The sequence below is a fragment of the Diabrotica virgifera genome, chromosome 3 (genome assembly GCF_917563875.1).
Source record: "Diabrotica virgifera virgifera chromosome 3, PGI_DIABVI_V3a".
Lineage (NCBI taxonomy): Eukaryota > Metazoa > Arthropoda > Insecta > Coleoptera > Chrysomelidae > Diabrotica > Diabrotica virgifera.
Genome location: NC_065445.1, coordinates 109,149,211 through 109,167,668, shown reverse-complemented (window position 1 = coordinate 109,167,668; position 18,458 = coordinate 109,149,211). Strand labels below are relative to the sequence as shown.

Here is an 18,458-nt window from a genome sequence, read left to right as displayed (position 1 = left end):
ACCAAAAAATTAGGTGCACCTTGTGGTTGCAAAAAACAGTGTAGACAGAAATTGGTGCTTGCCAACAGATTCTACCAGATATTGAGAATAATGAACCACTGGAAGACATTGAACATTTGGACGACTTTTCAGATATTGAAAATATTGACAACTGAATTATTTTATTGTTGCATTTTATGTTCATATTTTAGAACATAATTTTTTATACAAAAGGGGATAAGCCTCATATTTTTTCAAAAAATGTTCAAAAACCGTTAAATAAACATTTGTGTTACTTTTATTGTGTATTTAATATCATATTTCCAAATAGACCGAGCAGTATCGTTGCCCCCGCTAGCGAAATTATTCCGATTCGATTTTTTTGCACAAACTTACTCAAAAAGAGGTCCTTATAACATATCCACAGGGTGCCGGCCGGTGCCGTGGTCTAAAAATTGTTTAAACAATTTTTTTAAACAAATTCACAAAAAAAATTTTTTCATTTCGAACAAAATTTTTTTAGATAAATTGGCTTATTCTGAGCAAAAAAGGTCTCTTGTCATTTTTTTCTAAAATTGATTGTTGTCGAGTTATATGCGATAATGGCCATTTTCAAGGCTTAATAACTCGATTAAAAATTATTATTATGAAATTCAAAAAGTGACCAAATCAAGTTTCAAACCCCTTCTTCAAGGTCCTGAAGAGATCTTTGTGATTATTTTATTACAAAGCTGTTATTTTTAATTATTAACAATTAGCGCTATAGTCCAGGATGTATCCGTCGCCCCGTTAGTGAAATTATTCCGATTCCATTTTTTTACAGAAACTTACTCAAATCGAGGTCCTTATAACATATCCACAGGGTGCCGGGCGGTGCCGTGGTCGAAAAATTGTTTAAACAATTTTTTAAACAAATTCACAAAAATATTTTTTTTATTGCGAACGATTTCTTTTAGATAATTTGGGTTATTCTGAGCAAAAAAGGTCTCTTCTGATTTTTCTCTAAAATTGATTGTTGTCGAGTTATATGGCCATTTTCGCATTTTTCAAATTATAAATCTCGTATAATTCGACAACAATCAATTTTAGAAAAAAATCACAAGAGACATTTTTTGCTCAGAATGTCCCAAATTATCTAAAAAAAAATTGTTCGAAGTGAAAAAATTATTTTTGTGAATTTGTTTAAAAAAAATTGTTTAAACAATTTTTTGACCACGTCACCGCCCGACACCCTGTGGATATGTTATAAGGACCTCGTTTTGAGTAAGTTTCTGCAAAAAAAAATGGAATCGGAATAATTTCACTAACGGGGGCGACGATAGATCCTGGACTATAGCGCTAATTGTTAATAATTAAAAATAACAGCTTTCTAATAAAATAATGACAAAAATCTCTTCAGGACCTTGAAGAAGGGATTCGAATCTTGATTTGGTGACTTTTTGAATTTCATAATAATAATGTTTAATCGAGTTATTAAGCCTTGAATACGGGTATTTTCGCATTTTTCAAATTTTTAATCGCATATAACTGGACACCAATAAATTTTAGAAAAAAATGACAAGAGACCTTTTTTGCTCAGAATAAGCCAATTTATCTAAAAAATTCTTGTTCGAAATGAAAAATTATTTTTGTGAATTTGTTTAAAAAAAATTGTTTAAACAATTTTTCGACCACGGTACCGCCAGGTACCCTATGGATATGTTATAAGGACCTCTTTTTGAGTAAGTTTGTGCAAAAAAATCGAATCAGAATAATTTCGCTAGCGGGGGCGACGATACTGCCCGGTCTAAAACGATTATGGACTTTACTACCAAGAAAAATTTAAAAATTGGATTTTGAGGATTTGAAAATAAGTTTAAAATTATGTTTTCTTCAAAATATTGTTTGGTGTCATGCCCCCTTCTGGTCCCAAGGTCTTCAATTGGTCTTCAAAACATTGCTTTATTTCGAAAAATCGCGCGTGTTTTAAAGACCTCAATATCTACTTATACTTTAATATAGGTACTATTTAATCATATATATATTTTTTTTGTTTTCAGGGAAAGATTGACTGAATTAGAAAAATCTGGATATTCGCAACTCCAGCAGGCTGCAATGTTCAAATCTTGCAGCCACTCCAAATACATTCCAACAGAACGCCGCAACGTTTCTGTCCACAAAAAATCATCAGTTATCAACCAATGGCTATCCAAAGCCGGTACCAAAGAAGCATACTCCTCAGAACTCTATAATTTTAGCCAGACGATACAAGGCACAGTACGGTCTAGCATCAAGCGAAGAAGAACTCCTCAAAGACCAAGAGGGATACATTTATGATCAGTATAGTCCAAAATTTGTAAGAAAAATATTAAGGAAAACTAAATCTGAAGAATCCGAGAATCACCCTGTACATAGAAATTTAGATCAAAAAAGTAAAAAATCGTTTTTAAACGCGATATTTAAAAAGATAGATAACAAAAATAAAAAATCAGTTGTTAAGGAGTTCAGCGCTGGAATTACACTAAACGAAAATAAAATTTCTTTGGTAGGAGATACCTTATCGCCTCGTTATCATGTTGATAAGTCAAAACAAATCGTACACACAAATCCTATTCAGTATAATGAATTAACGTTAAGAAGACTGAGAGATGTAGATAAACAACTCGAATTAGACGATCTGCCAACTAAAACCAAAGATTTTTCCAAAGAAACAACAGTACTCAGTGATAATTACCGCGTTAAAACAAAGTACTCTCCTCCGCCCGAGTACTGCAAGTCGAAATTAGGTGACAATTACACAACTCAGTCCGTCGCGTCAACAAAAACACATTTCGCTGAAGTCAGTTCGGGTCTATCGGACACTTTGCCGCGTGGTGTCTTCGCAAAAATGTTACGCGGAGGACTTAAGTGGAAGGAACGAATCGTCCTCGGGTTGTGCGTGGCCGTGGTGTTGTTTACGTTAGTGGTGGTAGTTGATATCCAAATGGATTTGGGGATGTCGGGAAGGCCTTTGGTGGCGTCGCATGGAAGAGTCAAATATGTCGTTGAAGACGGGCCTGAAAGTGTCTACGGCAGATTCAGGAATAGGCTATTGCAGAAAACGCATAGGTGAGTACAGCCTTGATTTCTGTTAAAAAAATTACTTGTAATAAGACTTAACCATATACCACATATGCTTTAACCATTATTAAAAATTTTAATTATTTCAAATAGCCACAATCCTGGCCTTCTTCTTTTTGTAAGTTGTCGTTCCATCGTTTTCGTGGTCTCACTGATCGTCTTCCTATTGGGGAACCGTCTGTTTCTAGCACTTTTTTTGTCCTCACTTTGTCAAGTCGTGTTTCTGCCGCGTTTGTAATTATTGGTCTGATGACTGTTATTCTGCCTTTCATTTCATTTCAGACAGTTTTATTTCTCCATATTGTTTCTTTTAGACAACCTGCCACTCTGTTTGCCCCATTCACTTTGATCTTCCACTTCTGTTTCAAGCTTTCCGTAGCTAGATAGTGTGATGCCTAGATCTTTAAACTCCATGAGTTTTTCCATTATCTGACTCTACAGCTCTAATTTACATCTTAGTAGATTTGCTATTGTAACTCTGAATTTAACCTTTTTTGAGGAAATTAATATGTTACATTTTGTGGCTGTTATATTAAATTTGTTCAGCATCTTCTTCTTCAGGTGCCATTTCCACTACGGAGGTTGGCAATCACCATAGCTATTTTAATTTTTGAGGCAGTAGCTCTAAATAGTTGTTTTGAGCTGCATCCAGCCAGCTGCATTCTCTCAGGTTCTTCAGCCATGAAATTCGTCGTCTTCCGATGCTTCTTCTGTCATCTATCTTTCCTTGCATTATGAGTCGCAGGATGCCATACTTCTCGCCCCGCATCACATATCCGAGATACTGTAGTTTTCTTTCTTTAATTGTAAGTTCAACTTCCTTCTCTTTACCTATTCTTCTCAGTAATTCGTTGTTCGTAACTCTATCTACCCAGAAAACCCTCATAATTCTTCTATAGGTCCACATTTCAAAGGCGTTAAGTTGTCTCATTATCTGTACATTTAACGTCCATGATTCCACTGCATAGTATAGTACACTGTATACGTAAAATTTTGTTAGGCGTACTTTAAGAGCTAATGTTAAATCTTTGCTACATAGGACCTTTTTCATTTTCATAAAATTAGAACGTGCTTTTTCGATTCTGATTTTGATTTCTGCAGTGCAGTCAATATTTTCTGTTATAAGTGTTCCTACGTAAGTGTACTTTTTTACTCTTTCGATCTGTTGGCCCTCTACTATTAAGATTTCGTTAGTATTATGGTTGTTTTTACTAATTTTCATAAACTTCGTCTTTTTGATATTAAGAGAGAGTCCGTACTCCCTACTACACCATACTATTTTACTCATGAGTCTTTGCAGGTCTTGTAAACTATCGGCTATTATTACTGTATCATCTGCGTATCTGATGTTGTTAACTAAGACTCCATTTACTCTTATGCCAACTGTTTCATCTTCCAGAATTTCTCGCATTACCTCTTCAGAATAAGCGTTAAATAATAGAGGTGATAGTATGCAGCCTTGCCTGACTCCTCTCTTTATTCCATTTCTTCAGATGTTTCTTTTTCAATTCTTACTATTGCTCGCTAGTTGTAATAGAGGTGTGTTATTAGTCTTAAATCTTCAGCATACGTTGTCAATAACCTTCACTTTGAGAGATTAGTATTGCATCGTCTGCATAGCAGATTATTTTAAGTTGTTTTTCTCCCATTTGGTATTCTATTTTAGTTCTTACTTTTTTATTATTTTATCCATGATCAGGTTGAACAATAGAGGACTCAGGGAATCCACTGTCTTACCCTATTGCCAGCTTCAATTGGGTCAGTTAGTTCTTTTTCTACTTTTACTTGTATTGTGTTGTTCTGGTAGATATTTTCAATAATTTTGACTATTCTTATAGGTACCGCTCTTGCGTTAAATAAATGGATAACGTCCTATAATTTTACCCTGATAGTGTTCTTAAGGTCCATGAAACACAAATATGCCGGTTTGTTGTATTTATTTACTTAGTCCGTGGCATTACAAACCTTCGCGGGTTTTAGCCGACTCGACAACATGCCTCCACTCTTCTCTAATTGTTGTTATATTCTAATAATATAATAATTATGCTTTACACTCAATATTCCTTATATGTTCCTGAATTATGGTTTAACATCGTGTCTTGCATAGTATGCATTATATTCTAGTATACAGTATACATACAGTGAAGAAAACTACACTTAGTCCGTTCTTTAACGGTAAAATATTGCAAAACCTCTAAATTTTAAAGAACCGCTTGGATTGACATGAAATTTGGCATACACATAGCTAACAAGTCAAAGAAAAAAAGTGATATTGTGCCGATATGTGCTTTTGCCCTGGGGGTGATTTTCACCCCCTCTTGGGGGTGAAAAAATATTCGTCCAAAGAAAGTCAGGAAATGGATAAACTGGATAATTTTAAGTAACTTTTGTTCTATAGAGTTTTTTCACTAAGTCAATACTTTTCGAGTTATTTGGCAGTGAATATGTTCATTTTTTCAACAAAATAACCACGCTTTTAGACGGTTTTTCGCAAATAACTCAAATAGTAAGTATTTTGTCGAAAAAACATTCTGAGAAAAAAATATAGCCTGTAAAAAATTTAAAAAAGGTGTATACATCACGTCTTTACACCTAGTAGAAGCAGAGTTATAGCTAATGAAAAATAGGTTCATATTCGTCAAATTCCAAATGGAATACTTTAACGTGAAATAACCAAAATTGAAGCACATTTCGGGGAAAACTCATTACAACTTATTTAAATTATTTAAAAAAAGCTTCATTTTTGTTTTATAAAAAAAATTTCTAGCATCAAAATTAAACAAGTTACGCTCAAAATAAAGTTAGTCCCTTTTGGTTTTGGTAAAAAAATCGAGAAAAGCACCCCCTAATTAGTATCTTAAATCAACTTAATCGTTACGACTTCACAAGTTTCTTGACTCGTGTATACATTGTTTATATGATCTGTAAGTTTCATCGGTTCAAAGTACTTATTATTGAAACGGCTGTAGTTAAAAGGGGTTGAACGAGTCACTGATCACGAATGTTTGCAAATTTAGAAACACCAAATCTTAATCAATTTTTGTCTAACAGAAAAACAAAAAAATACATGATATTCAGAAAATCAAATCTGACTTTTTTTGTTTTTCGAGATTTTTGGTATCTCTAACAATTTTTAAGTTATTTTGAAAAAAAGCATATTTTTCAAAATTTAAATTTTTAAAAGTTTTACTTTGAAACCAAATTGTTTCAAAAATAAGCACTTTGACTCGATCAAACTTACAGATCATATAAACACAGCATAAGTAAAATAACTTGTGGAGCGGTAACGATTAATTTCATTTAAGTTGCTAATTAGGGGGTGGTCTTCCCGATTGTTTTTTGCAAAAACAAAAGGGACCAACTTTATTTTGAGCGCAACTTGCTTAAATTTAATGCTAGAAACTTTTTGTAAAAACAGAAATAAAGCTTTTTTTAAACACTTTAAAAAAGTTATAATTGGTTTTCCCCAAAAAGTGCTTAATTTTTTGGATATTTCACGTCGAAATTTTCTATTTGAAATTTGGTGAATATGAATCTATTTTTCATTGACTATAACTTTGGTTCTATGAGATCCAGAGACCTAACGCGTACACCATTTTTTTTACTTTTTTATAAGCTATATTTTTGCTAAGAACATTTTTTTCGACAAAATACTTACTTTTTGAGTTATTTGCGAAAAACCGTCTAAAAATGTGGTTATTTTGTTGAAAAATGAACATATTCACTCGCAAACAACTCGAAAAGTGTTGACTTGGCGAAAAAGCTCTATAGAACAAAAGTTACTTAAAATTAGTCAGTTTACCCATTTCCGGACTTATTTTGGACATATATTTTTTCACCCCCAGGAGGGGGTGAAAGTCACCCCCCGGGCAAAAGCACGCATCGGCACAATATCACTTTTTTTCTTTGACATGTAAGCTATACGCATTCCAAATTTCATGTCAATCCAAGCGGTTCTTTAAAATTTAGAGCAAAAACCGTGAAAGAATGGACTAACTGCAGAAATCAAAGTCAGAATCGAAAAAGCACGTTCTAATTTTCTGAAAATGAAAAAGGTCCTATGTAGCAAAGATTTAGCATTAGCTCTTAAAGTACGCCTAACAAAGACGTTAAATGTAGAGACAATGAGACGACTTAACGCCTTTGAAATGTGGACCTATAGAAGAATTATGAGGGTTTCCTGGGCAGATAGAGTTACGAACAATGAAGTACTGAGAAGAATAGGTAAAGAGAAGGAAGTTGAACTTACAATTAAAGAAAGAAAACTACAGTATCTCGGGCATGTGATGCGGCGCGAGAAGTATGGCATCCTGCGACTCATAATGCAAGGAAAGATAGATGGCAGAAGAAGCATAGCAGACGAATTTCATGGCTGAAGAACCATGACTGAGAGAATGGTTTGGATGCAGCTCAAAACAACTATTTAGAGCTACTGCATCAAAAATTAAAATAGCTATGATGATTGCCAACCTCCGTAGCGGAGGTGGCACCTAAATAAGAAGATACAGTGAAGACCAAAGAAGACGTGAGGGGAGACAATTAGACAGGACATGTTGGTAAAGGGGATTAATATTGATATGACCCAAGATAGAATTGTGTGGAGAAATGCAATTAGGGAAGCCGACCCCGTATATGGATAAGGCAAAGAGAATGATGATGACAGTGATGAGCGCGCTAATAACCGGCATAATAGCGCAAAAAAAAGAAAACATATAAAGGTGTGAGATAAAAAGAAATGACACTAGTGGAGGTGGGAAATTTAGCGATAGAAACCTATACAGTTATATTATATTTATCGTTTCCCACCTTTAGACGTATCGGCCGAGTTTGGCAACTGCCACTGTGACAGTGACAGTTTTAGTTGACATACTCCTCTGATACGTCTAAAGATGGGAGACAATAAATATAATGTAAATTTGTACGTTATTATCTCCAAATTTCCTACCTCCACTAGTTTCATTTCTTTTTATCGCACGAGTTCATACGTTTTTCATCTTTTGCGTTATTTTGCCGGTTATTAGCGCGCTTATCACTGTATGTATAAGTTGTTATCAAATTTTAATGGCAAGTACAAATATCCCATTATTCTGAGCTTATAGTTTTTATTATATTGCATCTTCTTCTTTGTGTATCATGCCAAATTTTAATCATGGGTACCTTCCATAATAAGTTGCCGATATTGTTCTGGATCTTGCGCGGCATGTAACAATAATCATCTGCTGATTAGCTAGTCCATTGACGAATGTTTCGGAGCCGTGAATATTTCTTCCTACCAATTCTACTTTTCCCACGATCTTTTCGGTCAGTATTAACTGAAATATTCAGTAAGTATCTCGTACCTCTCATTTTATTCACCAAATATTCAAGTTTTCTATTTTTTATCGTCTTCGTGAAGTACCCTTCGCCTTGACCTATTCTGTTTAAGACTTCTATGTTTGAAATGCGTTGAAGCCCTGCTATTTTGGGTATTCTACGATATGACCACATCTCGAAGGCATCTAATTTGTTTACCATATTAACCTTGATGATCCAGGTTTCACATCCATATAGTAATACAGGATACACATAATATTTAGGAAATTGATTCTTAGTTGTAAGTTCAGCTGAGATACAGGTCTAAGTTTCATAAAGGCTCCTCTTGCAATTATTTCTATACGAGTTTAAATTTCTTCATCAGGATTTAGTGTCTCGTTTATCCAACATCCTTAGATATTTAAAATGGTTAAATTTTATAATCGACTTATTTTGACAATTAGTTGCCTTATATTGCGAATATTGACATTATTAGGTATATTGTAATGGATTTAAAATAAGATTTTAAATAACAATAAATATTTAGCAAATACACAATAAATATTTACATCCTCTAATTTTATACGCAGATTACAAATATTTGTAATTTTTAAACTTGTTTAAATAAATACCTACAGTCAGTGGTGTAAGTATACAGGGTGATTGATTAGTAGGGTAAAGCTCAATAGCTCCGCTATAGTAATAGATAGCAATAAAAGTTTAGCAAAGCAAAAAATTTTAGAAACCTTTGAGCTTCACATTACAAAATTAGTTAGAATGTTACAGGGTGTTCGATAACACAATGGCAGACCAAACTTATGTTTTTTTAAATGGAACACCCTATATTTTATTTTAAATTCGAAATCCTGTTAACTTCTCCATCACAAAAATATAAAGGTTTGTTATGTTATACAGGGTATTTACAAAGTTATCACCAATTTTATATGAAAATCGTAACAAGTTCAACTCCCTGTATAAATAAAAATAAGCAAAACAACAATGGTTTATTAGTGCCATATTTTTTAACGTATTGTCAAAATTTTCAAGAATGGTCGATATTGCTAATTTTCTTTATATCAAATACACAGGGTGAGTCAAAACGCAAGTACATTATTTTCTCAGTAATTTTAAATGGAACACCCTGTATTTTATATCACTATTGAAAAATACCATTACCGCACTTTAATTTTTAGATAACATTCCCTATGTCTAAATTTATTAGTTTTCGAGATATTTTCATTTTTCAATGGACCAGTAGCGTGGCCACCCAAATCACCACAATTTAATAAACTGGACTGATTTTTTTGGGGTTACGTTTATAATGAAATTTATAAAATACCTCCAACAACAAGGGATGAGATGAAAAATAGAATACAAAGTGTATTTCGATGTGTTAATTTACAAATGCTCCGTAGATTAAGTAGCTCATTCAATGATCGTTTTAAGCGTACATAAATGTGTTAGGAGATAATTTTGAACACCTTATGTAATTAAATATTAAAAATATTTTATTAGAAGTAGCTTCTAATTTTTTCAAACATGTTTTTTTGCAAAATGTGTTACTGATAAATTATAATTATGTTTTGTTCTTTATTTGTTACATTGTTACATTTACATACAAAAGTAGTGTTTAATTGTCTTCACAAAATATTGTATTTTGTGTTTGTGTGTTTTTTTTGTCAAATTTATTACTAATTTTCTTTGTTTATTTGTTGCATTTACATAAAAAGATAGTTTTTAATTGTTTCAAAAATGTTGCATGTAGTGGTTGTGTTTTTGTTTGTAAAATGTATGACTAATAAATTATTTTTATTTCTTTATTTGCTAGTGTTAAATTTATTACCGGATTAATAATCGGTAATCTTCAATTGTTAATTCAGTCATGGCTTACTTAAAATTTAGATAAATTTAAACACCTAAAATAATTTGCTCTGAAAAATGAAAATATCTCGAAAACTAATAAATTTGGGCATAGGGAATGTTATATAAAAATTAAAGTACGTTAATGTTACTTTTCAATAATGATATAAAATACAGGGTGTTCCATTTAACATTACTGAGAAAATAATGTACTTGCGTTTTGACTCACCCTGTATTTGATATAAAGAAAATTAGCAATATCAATAATTCCAAATATAACCATTGCTCTTGTGCTTATTTTTATTTATACAGGGAGTTGAACTTGTTACGATTTTCATACAAAATTGGTTATAACTTTGTAAATACCCTGTGTAACATTACAAACCTTTATATTTATGTGATGGAGAAGTTAACAGGATTTCGAATATAAAACAAAATATAGGGTGTTCTATTTAAAAAAACATAAGTTAGGTCTGCCACTGTGTTATCGAACACCTTGTAACATTTTAACTAATTTTGTAATGTGAAGCTCAAAGGTGGCTAACATTTTTGTTATTAACTTTTATTGCTATCTATTACTATAGCGGAGCTATTGAGCTTTACCCTACTAATCAATCACCCTGTAGTTTGGCAATACTGGCAAAATGCTAAGGGCCTCAGTCTGATGGTGCCCCATGCTCAAGGGACTACGAGCTCAGAAGTGATCTAAAATTTAGAATTTCAAAAAGTAATCAAAATAAATTTATTTGTTAATAAAATAACAAAAAACAATTTCACCGAATCGCTTCGAAATTTACTTTTTAGACATGTCCTATCGAAATAAACACTTTTTTCTACAACCACTATTCAAAGTGCACTTTTCTGCACGGTTTTATGTTAGCAAACTTGATATTTTCTCACAGTATAAGATATTTGACATTAGTTTGCAGAAAAGTGACGTTTCTGTGCCGCAAAGTGACGTTTCTGTGCCGCAAAGTTCTTTTCTGCGCAGTTGACTACCTCATTCTGAGTAACGTTATATTCTGTTTACATCCGTGGTTAAACTTTAGACAAATATATAACCTATAAGACAATTATTATATTTAACTATAGCATAGAAACTAATTTATGGATGTTACAACTGTTTTATTTTACAATTTTATTCTTATTAAACATTTTATAATTATCAAATAACCAATAAGGATTTAGCAACCTGTGCAAGAGACGTCGAATGAAGTAGGTTTTGTGTAAATCCGTGACTGCATAAATATAATGTCAATAATGTGTAATAATTTTTTAAATTTAAACAAATTAAGGCAGTGCATTAATTTTTTAACTGATTTCTGTGCAATTTATTTAGGTATAAGGAATTTAAATTGATTAGTAGGTATTAATTAAATACAGTTTAAAATTTATCACATAGGTACCTATTATAATTAATCGTCGTTTGGAAATTGTGAGTTTTATTTTTAGGAAAAACTGTGCTTGTAGAAAAAGTATAGTGTGAAACACGTGCAGAAAGGTAATTTCTCACTCGTTTGAATTGCGGCACTCGCTTGCGCTCGTACCGCAACTTTTCAAACTCGTGAGAAATTAGTACCTTTCTGCACTTGTTGCACAATATACTATTCTCGCTTGGTAATTCTTCTGCTTTCTTTTCGAGTTATTTGCAAGGTTTTTTGAAATAAAAATGCATTTTTTTTTTAAATTTTAGGATTGTTTTTTACACTACGAAATGAATTGCAATTCTACAAAAAGCTATATAATCTTTAAGTGTTCAAGTATATGTAAGAATATTTTGACAACAGTAAGTAGTTTCTATCTTGCTAAAAAAATATTTTTAAATTTAAACAGAGGTTTCTACGCGCCGCACGCCTGTATCGCCCTAACCGCTGTACAAGCGGTAAACTGCTAAAAAAGCATATTCGAAATATTTGGCTCCATGTTTTCAATGAGATGGAAACCATTTATCCTTAGAACTGCAATTTATTTAGTAGTTTGTTAGAAGTTAATTTTCAAAAATCACTAATTAAGGCGTTTTTTTTTTTCAACATAAATTGCGAATATCTGGACAAGGAAGCATTTTTCGAAAAATTAACAAGAAAGGAAAAGTATTTTTCCAAATTAATTTGAAGATATTTGTTAATAATTGTCGACCATTTGGACAAATAAAAAAAAACATTACGCTTGTTGAAAAAACAAAAGCATTTACACTTGAAAAATATACGGAATTCTGTAAAAAAGGTTTGGTGTATAAGAAATTCAAAAAATCATTAGTCCGTATATCTTGTTTTTAAGCGTCTTTTTAGTTTTTAATTCCAAGATCAAAGTACAAGTTAATTTTGTGTCGTTATATAGTTCAAATTATGATCAAAGCGATTTAAGATGTTTACATAGCCATTACTTCTCAGACAAATAGTCCTGGATCCCGTGTACCAAAAAATAGTTTATTAACAGCAAGCTGAAAATTTGTTAATAGCTTCACGGAGCCTAGTTGGACAAACTTTGATGCACGGGAACACGGGAACAGGGGAAGTTTTAATTGTGGAACAGGTTACAGATTTCGAACGTCAAACTACGAAAACGTCCCATATATTTTGTCGGACAGAACTTAAAATTGATTTGTTTCCCTTTCACTAAACTCTCATGCAAAAATCAGACTACTATTTACCACCAATATAATTTCTGTTATTTGACGTGTTCTACGTGTCGAACTTATTAAAATGCCCAACATATTTGTCGGACAAACATTTTTTCATATAAAGTTTGCTATTGAATAAACTTACAAACAACCTGATAGTTTTCACAATCATAAACTTGTCAGGATGACACATTCCACAATTAAAATCACGTTCCGCAATTAAAACTTCCCCTCTTCCAGTACTCCCATACATCAAAGTTTGTCCGACTAGACATCGTTAAGCTATTAACAAATTTTCAGCTTGCTATTAATTAACTTTTTTGGTACCCGGGATCCAGGCTTAAAAATCTTAAGGAAAAAAGAATGCCTTCTACATGGTTACTATATTTTGTTATATTTGTCAGTATTAATGACTTATACAGAGTGTTTCATTAATAATTGGAAATGTTTTAACTGTAGATTCCTGGGCTCAAAATATTAAGGAGTAGCCCGAGGAGTAACCCAAATCACCTAATTCGAAAATGATTCCTAAGGTAGTTCTTTGAAGATGGCGTGTAATTAGTTGGTGTAATTAGTTGGTGTTGTAATTATTTTTTCTTTAAATACCTCCAGAATACCTCCAGAATCTTTTAGAGATAAATCGATTCCATAAATTGCGAATTTCTATATAAATAAACGTACACACCAGTTTTTGTTTTTCTAAATAGGTTTTTTTGATTTTTTTAATTCTAATAGGTATTAAAAAATTATCAAATCGATTTTTCTAGAAAATGGTGTATTCTAATAGTCCAGAAAGCCACTGCGCATCCGCTAGGAAAAATATTCTAATTCGGATTTTTTGCACAATCTTACTAAAAAAGGACCCCGTGATTAGAAATTAAAAAACAAAGGAGTTCTGAATACTGTATTGCAAAAAACTCTTCGGGATTTCATCAATCGATGTTTAAAGAATATCTACCTACCTTGGCAACATTCAAATTTTAAGTTTTTCATATAGTTTATTAAGTTAATAAAAATCATATACATATATCATATAATCGAAACGTTAAGGTTGATATGAACCCTCAATTAATTTGTTTCTGATCCTAGAGATGGCTCTACTGTAGCATGCCATTGTGGTAACATTTTCAACTTAATTGTAGATTTCTACATGATGACTCAGTAATATGTAGAAACCTGAACACTTTTTTATCGTTACACCCATCGGCTCAATTGGCTATGATGCCAAATTGTTTAAACAGTAATTTTATCAACGCCTAATAACAATGTTAATAGCAAGAAACATTTAGTCCATGTTATGAGGCCGCTCCCGTCTGAAAGAAAATTATGTTTCGGTTTCTTTGCGGAAGGAAATCTGAGGGCGAAATTTTTGGCCAGAAATTGGAAAGAAAGGTATCTTGTCATTTTTCTCAAAAGTTGATAGTTTTCGAGTTAGGGGCGATTTAAAATCTGAAAAATGCGATAATACGCATTTTCGAAGCTTAAAAGATCATTTATCTTAATATATCGCACATCCCATTCAATACCGATACAACTGCGGGTTTCTTCTTCTACAACACAACATAGATATTTTAAGACAAGTAATTGAATATTAGAATATTAGTAATTCAATAGCACACGAATGGATATCTTTTTTCAAAAACAAGTAATATTTAACCGTTATAAATATTTGTAAGATATGGCGGTATTCGTATTGCATTATCTTTTTAAATAACTCATTAACCATAACTGCTACTGTTATGGTTATACAGTTTAACAATGAAAAAACAGACAAAGTTATAAATAAGTTTATTGGTAGTTTACTAGATAAATCTAATAATTATAATTGTATATTATTAAAAATCACTAACAAGAAATTAACTCAACAAATTGAAATAAAATGATTGGTGTACATTTGCAATAAGATTTTTTTGCATAGTTCCAGTAAATGCTCTTTTGTTTTCTCTTCTACAGTAGGAGGCTTTTCGTAGGCTGGTTTTAAGTTATATTGCTCTAAAATATTATTATTATCAGAAAAACGTCGAGTAGAAAGGTCAATAGTTTTATAGGTTGTATAGTCAAAGTTAGTTTTGTTAAAAACTTTTGTAGGAAAACACGTTTCTACTTTAAGAATTTGTATATTATTCCATATTACTTTCTCGTTATCCGAATTTTTGGTGAATTTTTGTCCAAAAATTTTTGAAAGGTACTTGAAGTCAAAAAAGTCTTCAGCGTCCATTTCATTCCAATAGCTAGAGAGGCATGTTGCAATTTAATTTGCTCCTCGCATAGCAGTGGCTTCGTCCCAAAAAAGCAGGAACCGTTTGCGATGCTACTTCGAAAATCGTAAAATTAAAGCAATTGAGGCAGGACTTATAAAAAAAATGGAGAGAAATATCTCCGCAATGCGTAGGTAATACTGCTTGCAAATCGAAGCAAGCTACTATGAGTTTATTATTTTTTATGTAGGCTTTGTAATATCTTTTGCTTTTTCTTCTCGGCTTCTTTCTTTACTACGAATGTGACGTGTGTATTGTTCTTGGCCTTTGTATTTTTCTTCTTGATTGCGTTGTTTATACACCTCATAAGTTGCGCACTGATATTTCGTCGGTTTAAAAAAAGAGATATTACATTCTGTGTTAGAAAATGTTTCATATGTACATGTTTTGACAGATGGCAACTGCTTTTCTTCTCGTTACTCTTTGTAGTATCTATACATCTGAGCTAAGGTTAATGATCCATCAAGGAATTCTCTACGAGTTTGAGCTCTTAAATAGTGAGACTCTACGCGCTCAAAGCTATTTATGTGTTTTCTTACGACGGTTTCCTTAAGTTTCTCGTCTATCGTGCGTTTTTGATGATTTCCTCTATTATCTTTCTGAACGATGTTATAATCTTTTGACTCAGCCCAACTTGTTCGAAGAAATCGATTTCCAATATTAAGGGTATTCATAAAAATATTTTGCATGCTCTTCTCCTTAATTTGTTTATAGTTAAATAGAAACATAAATTCTTTGTCCTATTACTTCCTTCTACAACTCTCCCATACTTCGGAATATTGTGCAAACGTTTCTGTAAAATACCCCTAGAACTCGCAACATGTGGCGGTATTACATTAAAACATAATATTATATTCTCCGTGCAATATCCATACATGATACAGTTACGGCGCTACAAACTACGTTTTTGAAGTTACGTCACTAATGTTCTCAGCAAACGATGTGTATTCTCGCAATTTTCAGATTTTAAATCCCTTGTAACTCGAAAACTGTTAACTTCTCAGAAAAATGAGAAGATATCTTTTTTGTTTAGAAGGAGACAAAAAACCTAAAAAATTACAGGGCAAAATAGGAGATGGTTGAAATAGAGCCTGCCGCATTGCCATTAAAATCGGATGGACGCGCATAATTAACAACTAAAAAACAACCGTCTAAATTGAAGTTAGACCCGATTACTACTCAGAATTTCAAAAATGAATGTTTAAACTTTACTTTAAGGACTTGCCAACCTTAAATATAATAATTTAAATATGAGTTTTTACGCCTCGAAAATGTGTATTTTCGCATTTTTCAGATTTTAATTCACCTCTAACTCGAAAACTATCAACTTTTGAGAAAAATGACATATATTTCTTGCTTAGAATGACCCAAAAAACAAGAAAAAATATTTTCCTGGACAAAAAATGGTAATATTGTGAATTTGTTTAGAAACATTTTTTAAACAATTTCTGCCCAAAAATTTCGCCGGCACCCTTCTGATTTATTTAAAGGGGACATTTTTGAATAGGAATCCGCAAAGAAACCAAATCAGATTCTTTTTCAGACGGAAGCGGTCTCACAACATAGACTAATTACATATTATGTTTCTCCGTAACTAAATATTCCAGTTACTAAAGCATTCATCTTATCTCACACAGATGGTAATAAAATTTTACGACCTCTTCCATTCACTGTCGACAAAGTAAAAATGTATTGCATTGCACAAATTTTGTTTATACACATAAAAATTTTAACACGTTGACGAACAGTGCGTCAAATGTATAATCAAGTGTGACACTATATGAATTTTGCAAAGTAGAATAGGGAAATTGCTAAATTTGTTTTAGCGCTTATAGTTTGTGGAAACAATATGTTTTTTGTAAACATGTGGACGACGACCATGGATGTAGATGCATATTTCATATGCATCTGTAGATGTAATAATAGGATTTTGATTTTAAATTCAGCAAAATATGTTTAAGCAAGGCGAAAACCTCGCGTTTCTTGGGAAAAATATTCCCATGAGATCTTTTTGCGTAATCAGTTTCATGAGATACCGCAGAATAAGACCCAAAAGGTTATAATAAAGATATTAAAAATGACTGTTAACAGAAAAAAATACTGAAAACTATTTCACACCAAAACTAGTTCGTCTCTGTCTTGCTAAGAGAGCCGTCGATTTATTGCATTTCGATTTAATGTCCATGATTCAGCTCCATAGCAAAGCACACTGTGTACATAACATTTAATTAGCCTTATTCTGAGGGCCAGTATCAGATCTTTGTTGCATAAAATCTTTTTTATTTTCACGAAGTTGGCACGTGCTTTTTCAATTCTCTCTCTTATTTCTGCAGTCTAATCGTTATTTTCTGTGATTATCGTTCACAAGTAAGTATATTTTTTTACTCTCTCAGACTGCTGGCCGTCTATAGTTAATATTTCATTTGTATTGTTGTTCTTGTTATTTTTCATAAATTTGGGTTTTTTGATGTTAAGAGAGAGTCCGTATTCTCCACTACATATATCTTAATATTTTGTTCATTATTATTTCTAAGTCTTCCAAGTTGTCTAATATTATGACTGTATCGTCGGCATGCCTAATGTTATTAATTAAATTTCCATTCACTTTTATGCCGACTGTCTCGTTTACCAAAGCTTCTTGTGTGATTTCTTCAGAATAAGCACTAAACAATAACGGCGACAGTATGTAACCTTGCCTGGCCCCTCTCCTTATCTCCATTTCTTCTGACACTTCTGTTCCAAATTACACATTTGATCGTTGGCTGTAGTATAAATGGTATAGTTTATTACTAACGTTATTATTATGGTATCGTTTATTACTAACGAGGAAGTTATAAATGCTAAATCAAATGAAAAATGGAAAATATAGAGACGACGGAATAACAAAAGAGATGATTAGAGATGGAGGTCAAACTACCTTGGAGGCAGTTAAAATCCTTGGCAAAATTGTTTTGTTGCGAAGATTGAACACATTGTTTGAAAAACGTTAATATGTATCTATACACTTGACAAAACGTATGTTTGGTCGTACGTTTTGCATGGGTTTGCAAGGGTCGTAAACGACCCTTTTTAGACATACATTTTTCCATAAACCTCTCGAAAGTAGAATTGGTATTTACTGCATCATCATTGATTTGTATCGGGCACACTGAAAAATCGCATGACTTGTTTTGAATTCTCTCAGAACTTAAATTTGATCCAAGATCAGTAGGTCTCATAGTATGATCTATCTGATAAGATGTACCTTGTACATATTTATTATCATCATTACTATTAATATTATCACCCAAATTACGTTGATTTAAAAAAAATAATCAATTATATTGCGACATTTCAATTTTTTACTTTTT

At 32.3% G+C, this 18,458-nt stretch overlaps 1 protein-coding gene across 1 annotated transcript in view; it reads left to right on the top strand.

Moving 5' to 3' along the window:
• Positions 1–1,871: 1,871 nt before the first annotated feature.
• The window catches only part of LOC114338920 (extracellular serine/threonine protein CG31145), a 964,172-nt gene continuing 947,585 nt past the window's right edge, over positions 1,872–18,458 (top strand). Inside the window, exons 1-2 of the mRNA XM_050647518.1 lie at positions 1,872–1,892; positions 2,039–3,066. Coding sequence (XP_050503475.1) covers positions 1,872–1,892; positions 2,039–3,066 — 1,049 coding nt within the window. The remainder of the gene's footprint in view (positions 1,893–2,038; positions 3,067–18,458) is intronic.